Source organism: Oncorhynchus nerka, linkage group LG17 (assembly GCF_034236695.1).
Source record: "Oncorhynchus nerka isolate Pitt River linkage group LG17, Oner_Uvic_2.0, whole genome shotgun sequence".
Lineage (NCBI taxonomy): Eukaryota > Metazoa > Chordata > Actinopteri > Salmoniformes > Salmonidae > Oncorhynchus > Oncorhynchus nerka.
This window is the reverse complement of record NC_088412.1, coordinates 25123604-25150097: the sequence shown is the minus strand read 5'-3', so window position 1 is coordinate 25150097 and position 26494 is coordinate 25123604. Positions and strand designations below refer to the sequence as shown.

The following is a 26494-nucleotide window of genomic DNA, read 5'->3' as shown; positions in this document are numbered from 1 at the left end:
ACTATTCATGTGTAACTTGCTCTCTGCAAAACACTAGTTAGTTGGTTGGTCTAAGCAAGCTGTAAATGAGCATTTTTTGTTGTTGTATTAGCCCCTAATGCTAATCGCTAGCTAGCACTGAGAAAAAAAATGTTTGCTAGCAAGGTTTTCCCTATAATACAGGCCGTTACCAGTGGAGTATATCAGCATTGTTTGTGCAAATCAAGTAAAATTTTATTTGTCACATACAAATGGTTAGCAGATGTTAATGCGAGTGTAGTGAAATGCTTGTGCTTCTAGTTCTGACCATGCAGTAATGTCTAACAAATAATCTAACAAAATAGCTCGTTCTTGAGAGGAAAAGGCAAAGAATATTCTAAAACCTGTCTGAATGTACCCATCTATTTAAATCCAATCAGGCTCCTATGGGAAACACTGACCAACATTTTGGTTACTACTGTCACAACTAGAGGTCGACCGATTAATCGGAATGGCAGATTAATTAGGGCCGATTTCAAGTTTTCATAATCGGAAATCAGTATTTTTGGACACCGATCTGACAGATTTTTTAACACACCTTTATTTAACTAGGCAAGTCAGTTAAGAACAATGACGGCCTAGGAACGGTGGGTTAATTGCCTTGTTCAGGGACAGAAAGACAGATTTTTACCTTGTCTGCTCGGGGATTCAATCTTACAACCTTACAGTTAACTAGTCCAATGCTCAAACCACCTGCCTCTCATTGCGAACTAATTTGCCCGAATTTTACGTAATTATGACATAACATTGAAGGTTGTACAATGTAACAGCAATATTTAGACTTAGGGATGCCACCCATTAGATAAAATATGAAACGGTTCCGTATTTCACTGAAAGAATAAACGTAAATGTTTTCGAAATGAGTTTCCGGATCCGATCATATTAATGACCAAAGACTCATATCTCTGTGTTTTATTATGTTATAACTAAGTCTATGATTTGATAGAGCAGTCTGACTGAGCAATGGTAGGCAGCAGCAGGCTCGTGAGCATTCATTCAAACAGCACTTTCGTGCGTTTTACCAGCAGCTCTTCAAGCATTGAGCTGTTTATGACTTCAAGCCTATCAACTCCCGAGGTTAGGCTGGTGTAACCGATGTGAAATGGCTAGCTAGTTAGCGGGGTGCATGCTAATAGCGTTTCAAACGTCACTCGCTCTGAGACTTGGAGGAGTTGTTCCCCTTGCTCTGCACGGGCCGGGGATTTTGTGGAGCGATGGGTAACGATGCTTCGAGTTTGGCTGTTGTCGATGTGTTCCTGGTTCGAGCCCAGGTAGGGGCGAGGAGAGGGACGGAAGCTATACTGTTACACTGGCAATACTAAAGTGCCTATAAGAACATCCAATAGTCAAAGGTATATGAAATACAAATGGTAGAGAAATAGTCCTATAAATACTATATTAACTACAACTTAAAACCTAAACCCTCTTACCTTGAAATATTGAAGTCCCACGTTAAAAGGAATCACCAGCTTTCATATGTTCTCATGTTTTGAGCAAGGAACTTAAACTTTTTTTACATGGCACATATTGCACTTATACTTTCTCCTCCAACACTGTTTTTACATTATTTAAACCAAATTGAACATGTTTCATTATTTATTTGAGGCTAAATTGATTTTATTGATGTATATTAAGTTAGAATAAGTGTTCATTCAGTATTGTTGTAAATGTCATTACACACCCAAAAATATTTTATTTTTATATCGACCGATTAAATCGGCAGCGACTTTTTATGGGGCCTACAATAATCGGTATCGGCGTTGAAAAATCATAATCGGTCGACCTCTAGTCACAACCATCTCCTCCCTTACTTTTCCATTCATCATCATGCCAAACAAAACTGCATTCCAAGTGCCCACTGTATTCCAACCATAAAATTGTAATTATTCCCTTTCTATGATTATGACAGTTCACTCAAGCATTTTGAACTGTAATCGCAAGTAAAACCGTAATATTGGCTACAAAAATGGAGATGACATTTTTTGCCCATATTGTGCAGTCCTAGTGGGTGCTATAGCCTACAGATCAGAAAAAGCTTGCTCACACACCCAAACTATTTAACAAGAGAAGAGGTAGATGGCATTCTTGATCATTCTGAATGCTGCCTTTGGGATGATCCTCAGGCTAGAATGAGTGTTCCATTCCTCACCCACTCTTTTGATGAGGTGATGTCACGTGAGTTGACAAGTCTCACGCAGCAGCCCTATAAGACCAATTTATGTTCGGATGTGACAGAACTAGTGTCACATGCAATGACAGTTTGTTTCTCATCCCCACCAGCTGTCGACCAAGGCTGTGTATTATTTACCTTCACAATCTGAAGACCAATACAAAACCAGGGGAAAAAAAGAGGCACTTCATCGTTGCATGATAGAAACCCATTTCCTTCTGTCCTGTTCATTTAGCCCTGACTAATTAAACTACATTGCTGTTAGGTGAGGTTTGTGGTCCTCAATTTGAAATGGGTGGGTCACCACCTGACCCAAAAGGTGCAGTTCGTTATAAAAATGCCTGAATGATGTTGCTCAACCCTGCTAATGACCTGCCAGGGAGATTCCCTCAATGCTCCCTAGGTACGGCTCAGATGGATTTAGCATTGGGCTAGGGCTCTAGAATTAATCGAAATTACATCATAATCGCAATATTAAACTTGTGCAATATCCATAATCGCTAAATATCTATATTGAATGCAATATTTTGAAACGCAGAGTCCGTTTTATAAATATTTTTATTTTATTTACTTTGTTCTCTCCTCTTGGGCCCCCCCCCCTTGCTGTTAGATTCACTATAAGTTTACATGCTGTTCTGTTAGGTCAAATGCAGTCAACAGATTGTTGCAAACAATGCTGCTTTCCACTTGGCTTCTTAATATAAATCATTGTATTTATATGATTGCAACAGTTCACCCAACTGTTTTGACCCATATTGCATGTTAAATAACAATATTTGTTAAGAAAGAAGAGAATCAGAATTACATTTTTGCCCATGTCGTGCAGACTTACATTGCACACAGTTTCCTCACAATAGCAAATGACTGTCTTGTTGCAGTCAATTAGGAGAGGATTAGGTCCCAAACAGTATGTCCAGTACACAACTGCCACATGATGTCCATTCAAAAACTTATTGCAACAATAGACTGGCTGATTTGAGTAGAGGCCTTTCTTGAAAAAGCCACATCAAATATATTTTCAGAAACCAGCATTAACTACAACAAATCCTCCCCAAAACTAAGCAGGGTTTCCCAACACACAAGCCCTCTCCCCACCCACACAGCACTTAAATACCCAACATTATAGAGAATTTCAGATGCAAAGAAAGCACTTGCTACATTATTCAAATCCCTTGCCTTTCCTTCTCTCGCTCTGCCTGCCTCTCCCAGATGGCCAGCTCACCCTTCTGCCTGGACCTGTTTCCAAGGCTGCTCAAACACTGGGGGTGAATCAAGTTTCCATCAATTCATCCACCCAGTAATGCTGGGGTTTCTTTCTTTCTGCCTCACCCTAACCTGTCCTATTAGCTCTACATGGAGGGCTGGATGCTCCATCCCAGCCAGCAAGCAGACACACATACCTGCTGACCACATGGGCTAGTGAGGTGGATGAACCAGTACCACATATCAGCCTTCATAGCTGTAGTACATAAGTTGTTTTGAACTCAATGTAATATTAATCTATGAACTAAACCATACGAAGGACAATTCAAACAAACACAGAGGGACTCAAATGTAAGAAAACATCTGTCACACCTTGAAAGAGCCCAATGACGCTAGAGAAATGCCTTCCAATAAGCCAAAACCAGAAGATTATTGACAAAGATAACAAGCGTCAAGTGACATAAGCGGCTGCGTGCCAGATTTAAGTGAAAGGGCTGAACATCTCATTCTAAATCATGTAGAAGGACTTACAGTGCATCCTAGTAGGCAAACTTCAGATCTCGTTTCAGTTCTGGTTGCCGGTTCTCTGGACTGCGTAAGCGTGCTTTGTATTCTATCAGCCACTAGACACAAAATATGCTGGCCACTCAGTCTACTCTAACACATCATTAATTTTCAAACTGAGTTTGTCCCTCCTCCAAAACCCCACCCACTCAGCACTAGCTTCTTTCCTGCAGACATCCTTACACACTTCCCCCACTAGTATTCCAACACTACAGCCCATCTCATTGGCTGATAGGACTCACACCACAAGACTCGTCCCACATATAGGGTCACGTTAGCCAAATGAAAGGGGGAGGGGAATGGGTCTGCAGTCGGTGAAATTCCCTTTTCTCTCCTCTTGGATGATGTCGTCGTCGTCGTCCCCCCCCACACACACACAATGCAGATATGCCGGCGGAGGTTACTAAAGGACAAGGGGGATTAATCTGGTTATCAGGCCAGGTTGCTATGGCGATCCAGCAGCTGTGCTTTGACTTTCCAGAGACTAAATGGATCATTTTTATTTTATTTATTTAACCAAGTAGGCAAGGTTAAGAACAACTTCTCATTTACAACTGTGATCTGGCAAAGATGAAGCAAAGCAGTACGACAAAAACAACAGGAGTTATACAAACAAACGTACAGTCAATAACACAATAGAACAATCTATGCAGTGTGTGCAAATATAGAAGAGTAAGGAGGTAAGGCAATAAATAGGCCAGAGGCAAAATAATTAAAATGTAGCATTAACACTGGAGTTATAGATGTGCAAGTAGAGATATTGGGGTGCAAAAGAGCAAGAGGATAAATAACAATATTGGGATGAGGTAGTTGGGTGTGCTATTTACAGATTGGCTGTGTACAGGTAGTGATCGGTAAGCTGCTCTAACAGCTGATGATTAAAGTTAGAGAGGGAGATATGTCTCCATCTTCAGTGATTTTTACAATTCGTTCCAGTCATTGGCGGCAGAGAACTGAAAGGAAAGGCGGCCAAAGGAAGTGTTGGCTTTGGGGATGACCAGTGAAATATACCTGCTGGAGCGCGTGCTACGGGTGGGTGTTGCTATGGTGATCAGTGAGCTGAGATAATGCGGGGCTTACCTAGCAAAAACATATGACCTGGAGACAGAGGATTTCCCGACGAGTATGAAACGAGGGCCAGCCAACGAGAGCATACAGGTCGCAGTGGTGGGTAGTATATGGGGCTTTGGTGACAAAACGGATGGCACGGTGACAGACTACATCCAGTTTGCTGAGTAGAGTGTTTGAGGCTATTTTGTAGATGACATCGCTGAAGTGAAGGATCGGTAGGATAGTCAGTTTTACAAGGGTGTGTTTGGCAGCATTAAGTGAAGGAGTCTGTTGCGAAATAGGAAGCCGATTCTAGATTTAATTTAGGATTGGAGATGCTTAATGTAAGTCTGGGAGGAGAGAGTTTACAGTCTTACCAGACACCTAGGTATTTGTAGTTGTCCACATATTCCAAGTCAGAACTGTCCAGAGTAGTGATGCTAGTCGGGCGGGCAGCAATTGATTGAAGAGCATGCATTTAGTTTTACTAGCATTTTAAAGCAGTTGGAGGCCACTGAAGGAGTGTTGTATGGCAATGAAGCTCATTTGGAAGTTGGTTAACTTCTCTAGGATAGGGGGCAGCATTTGGAATTTCAGATGAAAAGCACACCCAATTTCAACTGCATGCTACTCATCCCCAGAAGATAAGATATGCATATTAGTAGATTTGGATAGAAAACACTGAAGTTTCTAAAACTGTTTGAATCATGTCTGTGATTAAATATGATTCTGACCAGTATTTTTTGTAATTATCCGTGATGGGAAAACAGTAATCCACATCTTTCATTGTCCGGGGGTGTCCTCGGATGGGGCCACAGTGTCTCCTGACCCCTCCTGTCTCAGCCTCCAGTATTTATGCTGCAGTAGTTTATGTGTCGGGGGGCTAGGGTCAGTTTGTTATATCTGGAGTACTTCTCCTGTCCTATTCGGTGTCCTGTGTGAATCTAAGTGTGCGTTCTCTAATTCTCTCCTTCTCTCTTTCTTTCTCTCTCTCTCGGAGGACCTGAGCCCTAGGACCATGCCCCAGGACTACCTGACAAGATGACTCCTTGCTGTCCCCAGTCCACCTGGCCATGCTGCTGCTCCAGTTTCAACTGGCCTGGGCCCTAGGACCATGTCCCAGGACTACCTGACATGATGACTCCTTGCTGTCCCCAGTCCACCTGACTGTGCTGCTGCTCCAGTTTCAACTGTTCTGCCTTATTATTATTCGACCATGCTGGTCATTTATGAATATTTGAACATCTTGGTCATGTTCTGTTATAATCTCTACCCGGCACAGCCAGAAGAGGACTGGCCACCCCACATAGCCTGGTTCCTCTCTAGGTTTCTTCCTAGGTTTTGGCCTTTCTAGGGAGTTTTTCCTAGCCACCGTGCTTTTACACCTGCATTGTTTGCTGTTTGGGGTTTTAGGCTGGGTTTCTGTACAGCACTTTGAGATATCAGCTGATGTACGAAGGGCTATATAAATACATTTGATTTGATTTGATCTTTCACTCAGTGAAGAGATGTGCGCTAAGCAACTATTGGCTAGTTATTCTGTCTGTAAAGGAATGGGCGGGGTATTGTTTGAGCCTGCTACGATTGCATTAAAACAAGCCGCTCTTCATCTGCTCTCATTTCCCCGGACATGTACGAGTGGCGCGTGTCTAAGTCTCCCCTTCTCCAAACATTGTGTAGGAATCCGAATCTGTTGCTAGTCATTGTTGTTCAATCTAGTTATTTCCTGTCGACTTTGCTGTAGCCATATTCTTGTATTCGTCTGTCTACTTCGAGTAGTTTAGTAGGCCTACTTTGTCGGTCCTTATTATTCCATTGCTAATGATGTCTCGTTATGTCGCGGTCCAAGCCCATGCTTGCTATTATTAATTTATTCTCACCCAGGCATGTTTACAGAGCAACACAGAAAATAAAAATGACAAAATATAGATTGTACAAATGTGATGTAATATAACATCAGGACAGAAAAGTTTTGCTCCTCTTAAAAGTTAAACAATATATAGGGCAAGCGAATTAGCCTACCTTCACCTAAATCTGTGTCTGGACTAAATGCAGCCATGCATTAGGCTATTTATTTGCATAATTTGTTAATTGAATAGGAAAGTAAATTGTGTGCATTTTCATGTCGGGGGCGTTTAGGAACACAACAATTCACTCTGAGATGCACTCAGTGAGAGCAGTATTGCACACTTGAGCTATAGGCTTTACCAGCATTTAAAAAGGGCACTTCCGATCATGAGTAAATCCGATTACGAATATCAAGTGTGATAAAATGGATATGATTACGAGTATGACGAGATCGGCATACCCCTACCTAGACCCCACACTCAACTCTGGACATTTAAATTAGTTCCACTGCTTCCCTCCAAGGACTGATTTAGACCTGGGACACCAGGTGGGTGCAGTTAATTATTAGATAGAACAGAAAACGAGCAGGCTCCGGACCTCTTAGGGTAAGAGTTGACTACCCCTGCTCTAGATTATTTCAGATAAGTCAGTTGACAGCAGAGAGTACATTACAGTTCTGAGATCCCTCCGATGGAACAGGGGTGCTTAATGAACAGTTAACTTCTTGGTGACAGGGCAGTATTTTCACGTCCGGATTAAATGCATGCCCAAATTCAATTGCCTGCTACTCAAACCCAGAAGATAAGATATGCATATTATTAGTAGATTTGGATAGAAAACACTGAAGTTTCTAAAACTGTTTGAATCATGTCTGAGTATAACAGAACTTATTTAGCAGGCGAAACCCAGAGGACAAACCAAACATTTTGGAGATATATATATATGAAGGAATTAATGGAACAAAAAGGACCATTTGTTATGTTTATGGGACATATTGGAGTGCCAACAAAAGAAGCTCGTCAAAGTTAAGGCATGAATTATATTTTTATTTCTGCGTTTTGTCACACCTGCAGGGCTGAAATATGCTTCTCTCTTTGTTTATTATGGTGCTATCCTCAGATAATAGCATCGTTTGCTTTTGCCGAAAAGCCTTTTTGAAATCTGACATGTTGGCTGGATTCACAACAAGTGTAGCTTTAATTTGCTATCTTGCATGTGTGATTTCATGAGTTGGATTTTTATAGTAATTTATTTGAATTTGGCGCTCTGCATTTTCACTGGCTTTTGGCCAGGTGGGACACTAGCGTCCCACATATCCCAGAGAGGTTTTAAAACAGATGGGAGAGGGAGTGGGATGAAAATCGTTCATCAAAATAAATGTTTTCATTTACCTTTTTTATGGGATACAGAAGGCAATTCTAGGTCTTGTGGCATATTCTGGTTAAACTATCCCAAATTCAATGGACTTGAATACAACCCTCTTGCATACACAGTGCATTCTTCCATCACATGTGAAGTGCACTCTTCCATCACGTTCAGCTGATTCTCAAGATCTTGCACACTAATGAGATGCTACATGCTTTCTGGTAAGTTGATTACAATACTGGTTGGGGTGAATATATTTTATAAATGACATACATTATTTTTGTTAACTAGTAAATAGTAGCCTACAGCAAAATGTGTTTAAATAATTTCCAACTTGTTAACTAACTAGCAGAAATTGTTTTTGCTACCATGTGCTTGCTTCAGCCTGCTAACTGAGGAGTGTTAAATTCACCCGTGTCCATACATGTTTCATTTTATACAATTTTTCTAATCTTTACAGGAACACGACATGGCACTTTCTGATGTGTGGAGACATTTCAATGCAGCTAATGTAGAAGGAAAAGCTGTGCACATTCACAAATACTGTGCCAAATCATATGTGAAGAATGCAACAAAGATGGAGAATCATCAGGCCAAGTGCATAAAGTCCCTCAGCGCTCACAACAAGCAACCTCTGACAAAAGTCCCTCTACTTCTATTCGAGGTGAAAATTATGAATCAGACACCTTATCGATAGCAATAGCTCATGGTCCTCCTGTAATCAGAAGTTGTTTTTCACCCAATGGAGGAAAGTAGTCAGAAATGCTAATGAATGTCATGCTAGAGCTGTGTTTGCAATTTGTTCACCTCTGATGCTTACAGGCAATGTGTATTGGAAGAGATTTCTGAACGTTCTTCACCTAGCATACACCCCTCCAACCAGACATGCTTTATCTACTAATTTGCTGGATGCAGAGTTCAAGTGAAGGTCAAGCAAATCATAGAGAAAGCAGACTATTGCAATAATCTTTGATGGGTGGTCAAATGTCCGTGGGCAAGGAATAATTAACTACATCATCTCCACCCCTCAACCAGTATTCTACAAGAGAACAGACACAGCGGTCTGTACATTGCAGATGCGCCGAAGGCAGTCATCATTGACCTTGGACCACAGAAGGTATTTGCACTGGTGACAGAATGCTGCCTGGTCATGAAGGCTTGCTTGGTCATGTCACACCCATTGGCTGTGCTGCTCATGCATTGAATCTGCTCCTCAAGGACTTCATGGCACTGAAAACAATGGATACACTCTACAAGAGAGCCAAGGAAATGGTTAGGTACGTGAAGGGTCATCAAGTTATCAGAAATCTACCTTACCAAGCAAAGTGAAAAGAATAAGCACACCACATTGAAGCTGCCCAGCAACACCCGTTGGGTGGTGTTGTCATGTTTGACAGTCTCCTGGAGGGGAAGGAGTCTCTCCAAGAAATGGCCATATCCCAGTCTGCTGATATGGACAGCTCCATCAAGAGGATCCTCCTGGATGATGCATTTTGGGAGAGAGAGGTAAGCAGCCTGAAACCTTTAGTATTTGCCATTGTACAGATTGAGAGAGACAATGCCATCCTGTCTGATGTTCAGACTCTACTTGCAGAGATGTAAGAGAAGAAATCCCTACTGCCCTGCCCACTTCACTGTTGCTCCAAGCAGAGGAAACTGCAGTTCTGAAATACACACCACAGCATACATGTTGGACCCCGAGTATGCTGGCAAGAGAATCCTGTCTGGTGCAGAGATCAACAAGGCCTATGGTGTCATCACCACCGTGTCTCGCCACCTTGGCCTGGATGAGGGCATGGTTCTTGGCAGTCTTCGAAGGTACACTTCCAAGCAAGGGCTTTGGGATGGAGATGCAGTATGGCAGTCGTACCAACATATCTCATCAGCCACCTGGTAGATCTGAGGCTCTTTCCCCTGTTACCTCCATCCTCCTCCAAATCCCAACAACATCAGCTGCCTCAGAGCGCAACTGGTCCTTGTTTGGGAACACACCAAAGCACGCAACAGGCTGATCAATTCAAGGGTTGAAAAATTGGTGGCCTTCCAGGCAAATTTGAAGCTGACAGCAAGCCATCCTCAACAAGGTTGGAAAGTGACAGTAAAGATGAGGCCTACAAACCTGACTCTGATACACCGAATATTGGGGAATATTCAGAGGTGGAAACTTTCTGTGGGAATTCATGGAAATATATGGGAATATATGCAAATTCATATTAATACCATTTTAAATGTAGTTTTTTTTTGCATTATCATATGGAGACTAAAACAAACTTTTTACCGTCTAATAAGTAGACATAATTGCAAATGATTCAATCCTTCCAATAGAATCAAAATAAATGTAGTTATGAATTGAACTTTTATTTGAGTTGACTCTTCACATGGAATGATTTCACTGAACAACAAAAGAAAGGGAATGTTGAATGATCCATCGCATCTCCCAAAATGTTTTTCAACATCAGTAAAATGATAACCAAAGCTTTAGTTTCTAGACTGTCTTCCTCTCAGGCTTCCATGTCTTCTCCCTGGACATCCTCAATGTCCACCTCTTGAACATCAGACTCTGAGGCCTCCTTGCTCGCACACACCTTTTCAGTTCTGCCCACAAATGTTCTATAGGATTGAGGTCAGGGCTTTGTGATGGCCACTCCCAATACCTTGACTTTGTTGTCCTTCAGCCATTTTGCCACAACCTTAGGAAGTATGCTTGGGGTCATTGTCCATTTGGAAGATCCATTTTCACCCAGCTTTAACTTTTTGACTGATGTCTTGAGATGTTGCTTCAATATATCCACATAATTTTCCACCCTCGTGATGCCATCTATTTTGTGAAGTGCACCAGTCCCTCCTGCAGCAAAGCACTCCCACAACATGATGCGGCCACCCCCGTGCTTCACGGTTGGGATGGTGTCCTTCGGCTTGCAAGCCTCCCCCTTTTCCTCCAAACATAACGATGGTCATTATGGCCATACAGTTCTATTTTTGTTTCATCAGACCAGACGACATTTCTCCAAAAAGTACAATATTTGTCCCCATGTGCAGTTGCAAACCGTAGTCTGGCTTTATGGGGTTTTTGGGGCTGTGGCTTCTTCCTTGCTGAGAGGCCTTTCAGGTTATGTCACCCCGCTCCTCCGCTCCCTCCACTGGCTTCCAGTTGAAGCTCGCATCCGCTACAAGACCATGGTGCTTGCCTACGGAGCTGTGAGGGGAACGGCACCTCAGTACCTCCAGGCTCTGATCAGGCCCTACACCCAAACAAGGGCACTGCGTTCATCCACCTCTGGCCTGCTCGCCTCCCTACCACTGAGGAAGTACAGTTCCCGCTCAGCCCAGTCAAAACTGTTCGCTGCTCTGGCCCCCCAATGGTGGAACAAACTCCCTCACGACGCCAGGACAGCGGAGTCAATCACCACCTTCCGGAGACACCTGAAACCCCACCTCTTTAAGGAATACCTAGGATAGGATAAAGTAATCCCTCTCACCCCCCTCCCCCTTAAAAGATTTAGATGCACTACTGTTCCACTGGATGTCATAAGGTGAATGCACCAATTTGTAAGTCGCTCTGGATAAGAGCGTCTGCTAAATGACTTAAATGTAAATGTTAAATGTTATGTCGATATAGGGCTCTTTTTACTGTGGATAAGGATACTTTTGTACCCGTTTCCTCCAGCATCTTCACAAGGTCCTTTGCTGTTGTTTTGGGATTGATTTGCACTTTTCGCACCAAAATACGTTCATCTCTAGGAGACAGAATGCGTCTCCTTCCTGAGCAGTATGACAGCTGCGTGGTCCCATGGTGTTTATACTCGCGTACTATTGTTTGTACAGATGAGCGTGGTATCTTCAGGCATTTGGAAATTGCTCCCAAAAATGTACCAGACTTGTGGAGGTCTACACATTTTTATATATATAGGCTGCTGTTGAAGACGCATCGCTGCGGTGCGCCACCAACATTACGTCAAAAAAGTTAACATAAATCATGTAGCAGATAAAGGTTATGGTAGAACGAGTATGTGGCCTTTTCTGTAGCCTACAGGTTGGAGATAAAAATGTATGACAATGTAATGAGACGGACACTTTTTACATCATGCAGGTTTCTATGATCAAATAGCCTAACCTAATTGGTTAACGTTGTTGGTTAACTGGCCGAACTACCGGCAAAGCCTGAATAGAAATTCCTCGCATATCTCTTCTACCGGTACCTAGCTGATTAGCTAACGTTAGCAAAGGCTGTCAAGCCAGCCGTCGCGTGCAAACAAAAGTAACGTTACCTAGAACAGTGGCTAATTGTAGCTAAAGTTAACCAAATTAAACTTCAAAGTTTAAATATCCCCGTTTCAATTAAGATATTCCATTTCAATTAAGAGCACCATAGTGAACAAACACTGTAGCTTCTCTATCTGTAACTACCGCTTGGTAAACTAGCCAGCTATAGTAACTAACGTTCGCTACACAATGTCTGAGTCAGCATCACGCGTTCAACACGATATCGTTAGTTAACTTGTGTTTCCAAAAATTATTAGCTAGTAAGTCTACGAAAATAATGTTAGCCCTTACCGCCAATACAAAACAATCAACCGTTTCCTGCAGGTAACTTCAGCGTTGCAAACTTTGGCGCTGAAGTTGTTGATTAGGGAATAGAGACACGTTCACTTCCCTGAGCTTCAAGTGTGCGCGTACTGATTCTTTGTGAGGAGAATGTGACGTGGCGGAGTTTCATTCGGTCATGTAATTTGAAACTGAAAGATATGTATCTGACTTATTTTGACTGTACTAACATATTGGACTCTGTGGAGAAAATTCGTGTTTTAAATCCCAGGTGAAATTAGGGTTGACAGTACAGGTAGCCTAGTGGTTAGAGCGTTGGGCCAGTAACCGGAAGGTTGCAAATCCCCGAGTTGACAAGGTAAAAATGTATCGTTCTGCCCCTTAACTGCCGTCAATGAAAATAATAATTTGTTCTTAACTGACTTGCCTAGTAAAAAAGTAGCAAATACTGGAAGAGGACCACATTGAGAGGCACTAGCAGCTATGGAAAACCTATGGGCTGGCAATGTCATATTTAGACTAGAGGTTACATTTATATTTATTACACACATGACTGATAACAGCATTATTGTTGATTCTTTTTTTGTGTTGACCTTTAAGCAATAGATGCTTTTTTCTTCAGAATTCATTGACATCATTCACTCATCCATATACTTATATGTACATTATATGTACATATTCTCATTCACCTCTTTATATGTACATATTCTCATTCATTGCTTTAGATTTGTGTGTATTAGGTAGTTGTTGGGGAATTGTTAGAGTACTTGTTAGATATTACTGGAACTAGAAGCACAAACATTTCGTTACACTCGCATCAACATCTGCTAACCATGTGTATGTGACCAATAAAATTGTATTTTATTTGACATCAACAGCTGCATATGAACTTTCTTGTGGTATAAACTTCTACTCTCTAGCTCTGGCAATACCCAATGAATGAATTACCATAGATGTTTTATAAATTATGTGAATTGTTGCAAGAAACAAATGGCACAAAGCTGCAGATTGCTGGATCCTTCACACATATATCTGAAATTCGTGACCAAATGTAAACGTTTGTGGCTTTACCAGAGATGAACAAGGTCATAGCGCCCTCTAGTGGTCTAGTGGTCGATTGCCTTAGTGGGCGGAGTCAATGCAGTATTTCCGCCCTCGTTTTTTATTTTTTTTGCGACTGACGTATGAAGGAGAGGGTAGCAACAGTTGCCTCGAGACCCCCGCACGCCATAGTGACTGTAGCCGTGGAGACAGTTACTTACCAACGGGTGCAACACTCAGCAACAGCAGCAGCAGAAGCAACTGGAACTCAACGAGCAAGTGAGAGAGGGGAAAGAGAGCACAGCCAGGGCAGAACTTATACAAGGCAAAGGTGAATATATCTTTACGGAGTTGAGACGATACATTTATTCTAATTTGGGATAATGATACCGTGGCATTGAATTGCACACCAATCTCTCTTTCATACCGTAGTAGATAACGTTACTTTCCCTTCGTCACATCCACCCCACGAATCTTCTGTCAAGCAGCTACCTAACGTTAACTAGCCAGTTAACTAAGCTAATGTCGTTTACTCCATTCAACGCGATTGTTTGTCTGCCATTTCTATAAGTTTACCAGCAAGGGAACTATCGTATTGCTAACTATTTAGCTAAGTTAGTTCCATATTTGTACACATTTTTCAATTTTTATACACGGGTTTAAACCTTGTGCCAGGTTGTGTGCATAATTTAATTGTCGGTTTATTCTGCTATAATATGCCTGCTCTGAAGCTGCCAAGCTAGTTAGCTACAAGTTGTACAGTAGATAGCTAACGTTAGCTAAAAGAGCTCATAACATGAACATTTTGTAGAATTTTACTTCGTGGATGTGACTGACAACTTGCTGAAATGTTGCCTAACTCAATTGAGCTAAGTTAGCTCGATTATTCATGGTATCCACAAATTAATTCACCTACTGTACTAACTGTTTATCGCAGAGCCAACCGATTTAGCCAACATTAGCTAGCTGCCAGCTGGGTCAGGTAACATAGGCATTAGTCTACCTTAAATAGCTAAGCCTAGCTATTCCAAAATTGGGCAGACAATTATTATGTTTTACCAAAACCCATCTCTAATATCTGATTACTAACTTTGATATACGTTATGAATATTAACTCATGAAGAGACCCATTATAGTGCTGTTAAATTTCGACGTGTTAGCTGAATTAAATAATCAGTCGTTACTCGTTCTACTTTTTAAACATGGAACAGTGGCGCGGAACAGTGGCGCGAGCTCATCTCCAATAGCTCACTAACAGTGAGTAGTCGTTATTTGCTAGCTATGTTTATTACCTATCCTGTTACACAACAACAAACGGAAAGCTTGCCAGCTTACTGGTTATAATCACATTCAGGGTGCCACTGTCGTGTCGATCTCGTTTTGGGAAAGGGGTGCATTGATGGAACAGTTTATTTGGCATGCTTTTTTCTTTTAGTAGGAGGCTGTGTAAAAGCTGATTGGACCGCTGTAAGTAGGCTAAGCCAAGGCAAATAGTAATTCTACTATAACACGTTAATAACCAATAGTAATGCAATTACCGAATCATATTCTTAGCTAACTACAAATATTTCCCTATTTTCTACACCTACGATTAACCAAAAAGATGTAACAGCTAGGTGGTGCTATGATAGTTATTCCTCCTCAGTGGTTATTTTCTAAATAGTGGCTAATTATTTTGAGTGGTTTAATATAGTTATCCCATGTGAAATTTGAGACATCACACCTTTGAAACAAATATACTTATTATTTATTATACCATTCAGCTGAATGTGGAACCCTAAACTGTGCCCCAGATCAAAAAATCTCAAAGAATCAGATGGACATCAGGAGACATTGACTTTAACAGCTTGACTCTGCTTGTCTGACCTCAGTCCAATTTTCTAGGAACAGTTCATCACCATTCACCACGGTGATGTTACACTTGTTTAACAGAGCCAGGGCAGTTGATGAGTTCTATCCATGATAGTGACATTTTGGGGCGGCAGGTCGCCTAGTGGTTAGAGCTTTGGGCCAGTAACCAAAAGGTTGCTGGATTAAATCCCAAAGCTGACGTGATAAAAATCTGTCTTTCTGCCCCTGAACAAGGCAGTTAACCCACTGTTCCCTGGTAGGTCGTCATGGTAAATAAGAATTTGTTCTTAACTGACTTGCCTAGTTAAAAGAAATATATATATTGTCCTGGTGTCAGTTCTCATTAGGTGTGCTGCGCTTTATACTTATCTTTAGAGCCGAATGCCCATACTTGTGAAAACCATGAGGATAATAGGCACGGAAGTGGTTAATGCAATGACTACAGCGAAGCCCTTCTCTCTACTCTGATATTGCATTAATTTCTTGTAAAATAATTTGTCTCCACTGACAATTTGTATGCAGTTTGGTTGAGGTGCCTTTCCCCCAAAAATTGGGGGGTCTCTAGTCCCCACTGAGTTCACCCTGATCTAATGACAGCTGTCAGACGCTCCTTTGTGAGACCTGTTTGCTGTGGTGGCAACAGTTCTTAATAATCTTTGTCGCATAAAAATGCACTCTTTTAATTAACTATTTTAATTAAAATATCTGTTTTCTGGTAATGGAATACACCGTCACAGGTGCACTTCCACATAGGATGCCTCTTCCCAGGCAGGGAACTGAATGATTCATGTTGAGATGTATTATTGATGAAGCCCAATACCTGTTTCCTTTCATCTGAAATGGGGAGTATATTTTGTGTATTTTCATTAGCCAGCCTGTATATTTATGAGAGTTAGATTGATGGTGGCTTTTTGAGTGCCATCTGTTAATGGGTCTTTTGTTGAAGGTTGTTAGCCTGCTACTCCACTAAATAGGCCTATAGGGACTGTGCTCATAAAGTTTCCTTCAAAATGAAGTTTCTTGCAGTCTAATCCCTATTTTACTAATGCACCCTGATCTTGAGTAAGGATAAAATCAATGTTTAAGGGATTGCTGCACTTGTTTTGACAAATTAGGGTACTTCTGAAAGAATCTAGCTTTGATTGGTCTACAAAGAAATAATGTCCCTGAACCTACATGCAGCCAGAATCTGATCATGCTGCTGTTATGTTTACATGGCAACTTGATATATAAATACACCCAAAGTCATGGAAAGAGAGTGGTTGGGGTGGGCCAGAGGGTAACGTGTTATTCTTTTAAAAGTTTAAAAGTGTTTTTAATCAGATTATTTTCATCTCCCTGGATGTGGCGGGTGTACATAGTTTTGGCTTGCAGAAGCAGGTCAAGTGGAAAAGGTGCTCAATAGAGGAGAGTAATACGGAATGGAAAGAAGCTGGTACTGACTAGTTAAACCCATTCTGAGGTTTTGTACTGATTGTGTTTTGGGAAGTGGGTCTTTCTTGTGCTCCATTGAAAATGATATGTTTCCTCTTGAGTTGCCTTCTTAATCAACAAACATCAAAAACCTTTTAAGGCATGCTCAAGCAACAACAACAAAACATTTGGATCAGTTGAAAGAATACATGCTGTTTGAGTTTACTGGGTAACTTTCAACATATATTTTCTTTTGGTCTGCCAGTGTCTTCATTATTGACACAGCCTGCAGCCTGTGATTGTGGTCATGCTTCGGTGCCTCCCAGCGACGAATGCCACTGACCTGTGATTCACCACTGCCGCCTGTGGCCCAGGTTTAGTCCTGTCTGTACTCTTCCTATGGACCCCATGTCCTAAGTATCCACTTTGGAGCTGCTTTTGTGATTATTTTAGCAGTATTCACAGTAACCCTATACCATATTGATGTTTTAAGGGACTCGTCCCTGGTACAATGCAGCTCTCAAATGGGCAGCTGCAATGGTCCCTGTGTGTGGGGGGGGGGGGGGGTCGTCAAATGTCCACTGTGTGTATGTGTTCATGCTGTATTTAGCTAATCTGGATGAGGTCCAGCCCCGAGGAGAGGTGCTCAGTCTAACAACCGGCCAATCACTGCCTGTTATTGAGAGTCTGCACAAACTCAGACCACAAACTCAGACCAACAATGTTAACATAAGAACATAATTTTTTCTAAGAATTGTCATCAAGACAGAGTAGGCTACTCTCGATTGCAGGCAATGGTTCACTGCTGGAGCATTTGCCAGAACTCTATCAATGTGTGGTGCTGATATGGCCCATTTTTTTGGACACTGGAGTTATCATCCATTAAATTATTTTTGTAACTTTTCGCATCCTATTTTAAAAGCCAATAGTTGGCGCACTAGCAGCAGTGTGCCTAATTTATGTAGATGTCATCACTGTTGTTTTTACAGTTATGGTGTTAAGATCCAAGAGCATTTCAAATTGGAATTCATCCTTGCTGTGCTTACTGAGCCATCTGGTCTCTGTACATTTGATTATCTGACATTAACTCTGTTTTTAATGAGATTTGCCAAACCTCCAGTCAGAAATGTCATGAATTCACTGAACAGAGCAGAGGCACACAGAAGAAGAATACCTTTGGGGAGTTGTTAATGTGTACATGGGAAGTAATAGTGTGGTGGTTTTCTACATAAGAAAGTGGCAGTTTTTCCTCTGTTATTACAGTTAACTCCGTTAACTCAGCCACCACTTGTACAAAACAAACAAGTGTCCATGTCAAGTGTCCATGTGCAGTAAATCTGTTTTGTCTTGCAGACAGTGTTAAGTTGTCGACAGTGCAGTTTGGAAATCACAAAGTAGGCTTCTGTCTCCAAGCTACTGAGAAAGTCTCACCAGGTAGAAAAAAAGTTGCCCGTGATTGGCTCTCAGTAGCAACAAGTTAAAACTTGTTGTGGAATGAAATGTTTTTCAGTTGTTTTCACTCTCACGTCACCAGGGCCATTCTTTACATTCCACCTGGTTTGTAATCATAGCTACACAACTCCCACAAACAGCAGAGGGGGTTCTGACATTTGCATCACAATGATGGCCCCCCCTCAACTTTTTTCAGTAAGGGACAGTTGACCTCCCCCAACCCTCTCCACTTTCTCTCTCTAGTTCTTTTCTTTTGTGGAATTTTCCTTAGTCAAAATATACATTTTTATGTCGACGTTTTCATTTCTCATTTAAAAAAAGCAACAAGTATGCACGCATTACTGTACATAGTGTTTAGATAAATGCCTCTGATAATTGGCATATATTATATATGATAACAAGTATAACCATGAACTTGCTTTAAAATAATAACTGTCCATTGAGAATAGATTTGCTTAGATTTGTGAGCAGGCAACTTACTGTTTCTTTGAGGTCTGCGTTTGTCTGCAGGGCTGCACTTCAGAAGCCATTCAATAAGATGATTTGACAAGGAACAGGGGCAGAGGAGGCTCGCAGGTGTAAGGCTTCCTGGGTTTAAGGCTGAAAGTGGGCTGTGGTGGTCATGACATTTTGTCAGACGGTGATTGTCAAGCAAATAACTTCCGGTGTCATGGTAATTGACCGTTAATTAACATAAACACATTTAGCTTCTCCTGGCTTCCACCATCTACATTTGAAAAAAAGTCCAATATATCCATTTAATATAACTTACACCATCACAATAAATTATTTATTTTATACATGTCTAAAGAAACATGATATGAATAAAATGTTGTCTATTTCAGAAGAACAGAATAGCATACTCTGAGTTGTCCTTATGTTAGGGCCTGATCTGGCTATGCCAAATGGCTGTGAGCTACACTAGTTCATTTAGCTTAGAATTGCATGGCATTATTTTATAGTATGAAGAATACAATTGAACAAAGCTGAATAAAATAGAAATGATATTTTCCCCAAATTATTTGAAGGAGTGCGCACATGCAGCTATTCTGTGTTGAACGGTTAACAAAGAAACAGGTCCTCCTATTTGCTTAATTTAGAGTTATTTATACAACTTTAGTTGTGATACCAATGCTAGGCTATATGTTTAGACTTTTAATACATTCTAAGGCTGCATGATGCCACTAATGATTATTAGAACATTTTTTGCATGAAAGGCATGAGCTCTGCTTTGTTTTTTTGCACGGGCTGCACAGTCTCTCTGCATCAGTCATTCATTCACATTTTGACAAGCACTTGATAATGCCCCGAATTTCCCGGCAGCATCCCCTTTGTGTGGCTGTAATGCCCCCTTAAAAATCCATGCCTTTTGCAACCAGTGGCCGTTGTGCCCTTGGGCTGAATATAATAATTATATTTCTCTTCTCCCGGCTGCATGTTCTGAAGCACTTCTCACTCACATGGCTCTCTCAGATAGCTCAATTCTTATTAGCCAATGCCCGTCACGTGATCCAGTCCTTCTCACAGGCTACAAGTGACGACGGACACATCGGGGACGCAAATTGTGCATGTCCTTATCGAATTCTTAGGCTCCTATTGAAGATGTTGGAAGAACTGTCCACATTTACTTTTTGTCAGCCAACAAGATGAGTAGGCCTAACGAACAGCAAAAGCACTAGCCTATGTCAATCTACTATCCCCCATAGTACAAAGGTTGACCTATTCTGTGCGAGATAAATATTCCCTACATAGTCTGGAACAGTTGTGGGATGCGATAGATCCCAAATTAATACAACCACTCGCATCAACATTTTTTTAAAGCAATGAGGCTGGCACAACAGATCAGAACGTTTATTTTAAATGTTGATAAACTATTAGGCTATTTCTTCACATTATAAGCACAGCAGTGCAGACACGGCTGTAGGCTATAAGTGCAAATGTTCCCAAATGCAATCAATTAGCGGGAAAACACCATTCTCAAAAGTGACCGAAAATGCGTTTATGCATGTTATGCTTTTATTACAAATTAGCATTTTTTTATGGTGAAAAGGATATTCCCCTAGAACAATAGAAAGCTGATGGGATCCTCCTATTTTTAATAAAGGCCATCAACTTTGTTTCTCACGCAATTGCATAGCCTATAGAAATGTTGCGCAACATGAGCTCATGGGCTCTCATGAAGTGTTTGATTAGATTTTCGATTACATTTGCACTGATGTCAGAGTGATTCGAGGGACAATAGAGTGCTGAGTACCAGGCAGTTAGCAAGTTTGGTAGGTTACTAATAATCATCAGCAGCAACAGTTAGGAAAAGCCTAATTACCGTGACTAAACGGTCACGTGGAATTTGACTGCCGTCATGACCCGTGACTACCGGTGTGGCGGTAATATGGTCAACGTAACAGCCCTAGCTGAAAGCACACCACAAATTGTCCACCAGACACATTGTAGCATTTTTCTTCCTCAAATCAACATGAATCAGAATACCTTGATAAGCCATCCAAAAAGTTCCTTTACCCTCTCTGACACAACAGCCAGTAAGACTACGTTAACTATTTGAAATGTTTTATTTATTAAGAAATTGACATTGACTGATGTCAGATACAACCACACAATCATGTTGTCATGGAGATGTAGTAACCAACACCCATCTGTAATATCTTCTTACTACTAATACGTTCTTAATATCAACTCAGAAAGAGACCCATCATATTGCTGTTAGATCTTGGCGTGTTAGCTGAATTAATAGATTTTCTTGAACCTTGCTGCCACTTAGCAGTCACAGAGAGGGTAACCTTATGACGTTCTATTGTAATGATAAAACAGACTGGTGGAGTTCGATATGTTCAGATAGTAGAAGTGGTCAGCATACTATCCATTGCATGATAAACCATTTCTACGTTTTAATGGGGAAACGATTTATTGGGTGACTCATTGGTTTGTTTAATGTATTGCTTGTGAAATCGTATGATCAATTGCTGTGTCATGTCTGCATGGAGTGAATCCCCTGCCAAGGAAATGCAGATTCGTCTTGTGAGATAAAACCTGCTACTTTGGTTCAGATGCCAGGATGATAGCTGGAGCACTACCTCTGCCATCTACTGAGGTCATCTCTCCGGTATCTCTCTGCCTGGAAAAAATGATTCACCCCTGCACAAGAGCAACTGAAAAGAGATCTGAAATACACTTTGTCTGTTTGACTGCTCTCAGCCTTTCTTCTACAGGCAGTTACCGCTTGCACACTTTAGTCTTTGAAAGTGAAAAGATAATATGCACATCTCGACCAGGAGCTAATGTGGGTTTATATTTAGATATGCCTGGGATGTGATTATGAAAAGTCATAGTCCATGGCTTACTGTGGTAGCGAACTTGCAAAGCTGAATTTCTCTGAGCCTGATATTCATTATGAGTTATCCATAAACCCTTGAATTAAATATTTTCTCAAATTACAGCTGCAAGATTAATCAATTTATGGATATGGGCTTGGATCTCAGGATCAGGTTAACACGTGAGTTAGTCCAGAGCATGATTTTGGATTCTAAAGCAGTTCCTCCTACAGTTTAGGGAAAGGCTGGACCAGGGTTTCCGTTAGCCAGTATATGATGGCTTTGCCCCCCCCCCCCCCCCCCCCAAAGAAAATAATAATTGAAAAGCCACTAAAATTGTTGCCGGAAAAATCCATTGCAAAATGATGCTTTTAATTCACTGATGGAAGTACCAGTCAATGTGCTCTGACTTCAAAGGCAAATATACTTTTATATGCTAATAAATCCTCAAGCTGCTTGGAAATTAGTGTCAGGTGAGTTTGTTTCTACTCACCTGACACGCAAAAGTTCCTCATAAGGGACTTCAGCTAAGTACCCCGACTGGACAAAATTGGCGAAGATTGTGTTGATTATCCCCGATTCCAGTGTGCCCGTCGAGAGGGTATTCTTTCTCCAAAACAGATTAAAGACAGCCTCAAGATCACGCCTTCTTGAGGACAAAGTAACAAGACTGATGCGATTTGCAAGCTGCTCCATGGAGTTGGACGGTTTTGACTTCCTAACAGCAGCGGCTGACAAGGTCTCGTAAATTAGAGGCAAATGATTTTGTTAGTCAGTCCCGGGCTCTAGCAGTTCTGCTGCCGCCCTAGGCAAGATCAACGCATGCCGCCCCTGTGTCATATATAGTATAAAGACTTTTAATAGATTGATAGACTAGAGTAGAGTAATGATGAGTATCATGCGCAATTGGTGCATTTCAGTTGAGCTTGTTCAGTAGCACATGGAAACGAAATATCGTTGGCAACTATTCACAACAGCAAGTTACAATGTTGCGATCCCTAGGCAGCCAACTGCCTATAGTAGGAAATAGAGTTGTTATCAATAAGCCACATATATCACACACATGGTCTAAAATTAACACTCCCCGCCTGCCAAATGCGGGTAGATTTTGTCATTGGCAGGTAAGATGTTGTCTATTTCACCAGCCACATAGGCGGGTGATCAGGGTTCCACATTGCAAACATTTCACTTGCATTTGTGAATAAAAATAGTCACGTATGATCACATTTATAGTAAAAACAAATACTGCAGTAGCTGTTTTCAAAGTATTTCCGCCGGTTTGTTTCATAGCTGGTAAATTTAATCCACAAAGTCAAAGAACTACGAATCCTATATAGCCTATTCCACCTCGCGCTGCAGCACTGCCTGGCTGGGGGCTGTGCGCATGTGAAGAGCTGAGAGGCCGTGTCTAGAATTGACAGTTCATGCAGCATTTGTATTCTGATAATGGAGTTCTGATCATAGAATTCTAAACATGTCACACGTCTACATTTAAATGTGTCCACATTGTGTCCGTTCACGCGCTATATTCAAATGCCAGTTGGCATTCTAGAAATGGTGGAATATGATGACACAACAGCTGATGGCAGTAGCTAACTTCTGTAACTAAGTAGCCAGCTATCCTCTGTCGTTAGCCAGCAAGCAACGCTAAATGGATTGCAAACGACTTAGCATAACTCTAGCCAAACCGAAAAATAATCTTTCTAAATATTAGCTTGCTGGCTAGCATTTATGAGGCCAGCAAACACGTTCCCCACACACTAGAAACATATTTCCTCCTATTATATGATTCCATCTGTGTTATTTCATAATTTTGATCTCTTCACTATTATTCTACAATGTAAAAAAAAATAAAGAAAAAGCCTTGAATGAGTAGGTGTATCCAAACTTTTGACTAGTACTGTAAGTGTCAAGTGTAGACACGACCAGTGAATTATTCATTTTTAGAAGCGATGCGCACAGGCATAAAAGTTGGTTTAATTTACTTAAAACGATAGACTACTGAAGTGAGACTGCCCTTGTGTTTTTACACAAGGTTGTTTTTCTATGTTTGAGTTTCAACTGCTAGGCAAGAGAAGACAACTTCTGCTAGGCAGACTCAATCTCACAGCCACAAACATGACTCAAATCGTGCTACCACACCCTTAAAAGGGCAGGTGCAAATTTTTGTCTCATCTGTGATATTAGGCCACCCAAAATGAAATATTAGCATCCCAAAAATATTTTTGGCTGATAAAAAAATCTGAGTGGCTGGTAGATTTTTATTATCTATCTTCTGCTAAGCTAACATATGGCATTTTTTAAAGATGGTTATATCATGGACCATTTAAGCTATTCAATTTTTATTTGAATTGAACCCCTTTAGGTATAGAATTATATATACAAAATATTATTTGGTAAAATATAGAATTTGCCCCTTTTAGTACTATAGAAACACATTGAATAACACATGAATAAATGGCAAGAAAGAAAGTTAAAAAATATAGAATAAGGTTTTAAAGTGTCTCTTATATCTAGCAGATATAAGCAAGCTCAGCAAATATTTTTGGACACATTTAACCCCTTATTTTTGTTGGCACAAAACTACCTCCATACTTCCATTAATTTGTATGGGTTACCTTCCAATGAGTCCCGTGACACTTGTGGGGGTCGTAGAGCACACCATCATGCTCGTGAGTCTCACCTTTCCATAGAGTGGTCATAATAGTTAGGCCAAACCATTCGGACGCTACAGACATTTTTGTGAGAAGACCGATTTTCGGGATGTCTCCTGGTCGGAGATGTTAAAGGGTAACATAGGCGGATGCGGGGGACTGAGACGCAGCCCATGCAAAAAAAAAACATATCTCTACCTTAAATTGACAGATTTTGATGTGGATGTTTTGTATTATGTTCATTGGGTTGATGCATGGGTGTGTCAGACTCTTAAGGAGTAAGATTAATTACAATACTCTAAATGTGATTTTGAGCACCGTGGGTGGACGCCCTAATGCATTACACACCCAATGCATATAGATGTCTGGTACATTTCTCAAATGCCCGTTAAATAAAATCTTGCCGGTCATGTTGACCAGTGCCAAAACGGAAACCCTGGTTTGGACTAAAACTAAGCCCAATGAGCCTTAACCCACTTCATGTTCTTACTCATCGACTGTTTTGGTTAAATGTGATCCGTCTATGTCAATACCATGCAACAGGTGATGTTTTTCTTTGGATTATCAAAGGGAAAGCTGCTCAGCTAGTGTAGTAAGAAATTTGAGAAATATTTCTAACAGAAAGCACACGTATTGCAGAGAACATTTTGCATGACAGAGTAGCTTTAGGAGTTTCCTTTGCCACGGGCTTTGCATCTTGCTGTGTATAATTATTTTAACATGCCTTTCCGACCTCCTCTGCTTTGACACTCAGATGGTATGGATTTTCTGGAATGCTTGATGTGTCTACAGTGCACACGTCACCCATTCCCAGTAGAGTCAAACTGTGTAGGTCTAGACAATGTCTTGATATTTTGTAAAATATTCAACATTGTCAAACTCTATATAATATAGGCAACATGGGGAGCTACAAAGCAGTTTATTTGTTTTAATGTTTGCATTCTAAGTTAATTATTATAGGAATGCCTTAGGTTGTGGTTTCATTTGTCTGTTCTGATAATAGCACCAAGTCCATGGCACCATGCAAGGATTTTATAGGAAATTCTAAATGATTAGAATCAGTATTTATTGGGGACATTGACTCGGTAAATATACATTGAGCATCACTTAGTGATGTTTCAATTTGGTTTTGTCTAGTCTGTATCGCCACCTTCAGATGTGATCGATGTGAAACATAAAACCGTCTCCATGCTAGCTGCCACGTTGGAACAGTTTAGTTGCATTTCACAAACTGTTTTTCTATCTCTATGGGCAACAGGGTGGCATGACAACAAAGACTGATGTTCCCTCCTTCACTCTGTCATCACCCCTGCCGGAAAAACAGGAGACAAATGATCATTAAAGAGAGAGACAACCACATGCAACAGATTACCTTCAGGACACTTAATTCATCCCTGCCCATCTGCTTTGTTTTCCAGGAGGTTGACTGCTCCTCACAAATGTACTTTCTTATTCTCTAACACAGTGTTATTCATCTTAGGAGTGGATGTAGAATGGAGATGGATGGGAGGTGGTGGAGGAAATCTGCAAAGGGTTATAGAGGTGGGGGGTGGGGGAGGTGTATGGGTTAACACAGTCTCCTTGGCAACCATTTGATAATTCTCCGGCTGTCAGGCCTGCGCTCCACATGGTAACGAATGGCATCTCTGTGTCGACGGGCTGTGACCAGAGGTGGAAACGGGGAGAGAGTGGATCCAGGATCAGTGGCTGGTTTAGCGGCCCCTTGAATGGCACCTCTCATCTAATAGCTGGCCACGTCCCCTCCTCTCCCTCCAGCATCGCCATCTGCAGATCCCAAGAGCTGCTTTGATTGGATTAGCCATGAATTCATGAGACAGGCTTGAAGAACAGCCTCTGTCGTGGAAATCTCTTATCATATCTTAATTAGCTTTTTGTGAGTGCATGCGCCTGTGTGCTATCGTTATGTTTTTTTGTTATAGAATCAAAGAGAAGCCAACCTGGGTTTCTTACAATGGGGATGGCTATTAGATTGG

The 26494-nt window shown here is 41.1% G+C and overlaps 2 protein-coding genes across 4 annotated transcripts in view; one reads left to right on the top strand and one right to left on the bottom strand.

Annotated features, from left to right (window-relative positions):
- Window positions 1–12908, bottom strand: part of LOC115144952 (long-chain-fatty-acid--CoA ligase ACSBG2-like) — a 52214-nt gene extending 39306 nt beyond the window's left edge. The window contains exon 1 of one of the 2 annotated variants that reach the window (XM_029686117.2): window positions 12773–12908. Coding sequence is in view for 1 of the 2 variants with exons in the window: in XM_029686116.2 (XP_029541976.2) it covers window positions 3923–3929 (7 nt within the window). In the remaining variant the exon portion in view is untranslated. Of the gene's footprint in view, window positions 1–3922; window positions 4020–12772 lie in introns of those variants that run through there. The other variant, XM_029686116.2, reaches the window with a different exon arrangement.
- A 1049-nt stretch (window positions 12909–13957) lies between these two features.
- Window positions 13958–26494, top strand: part of LOC115144951 (DNA-binding protein RFX2-like) — a 62943-nt gene continuing 50406 nt past the window's right edge. For both annotated transcript variants that reach the window (XM_029686115.2, XM_029686114.2), the window contains exon 1: window positions 13958–14135. The gene's annotated coding sequence lies outside the window, so the exon portion shown is untranslated. The remainder of the gene's footprint in view (window positions 14136–26494) is intronic.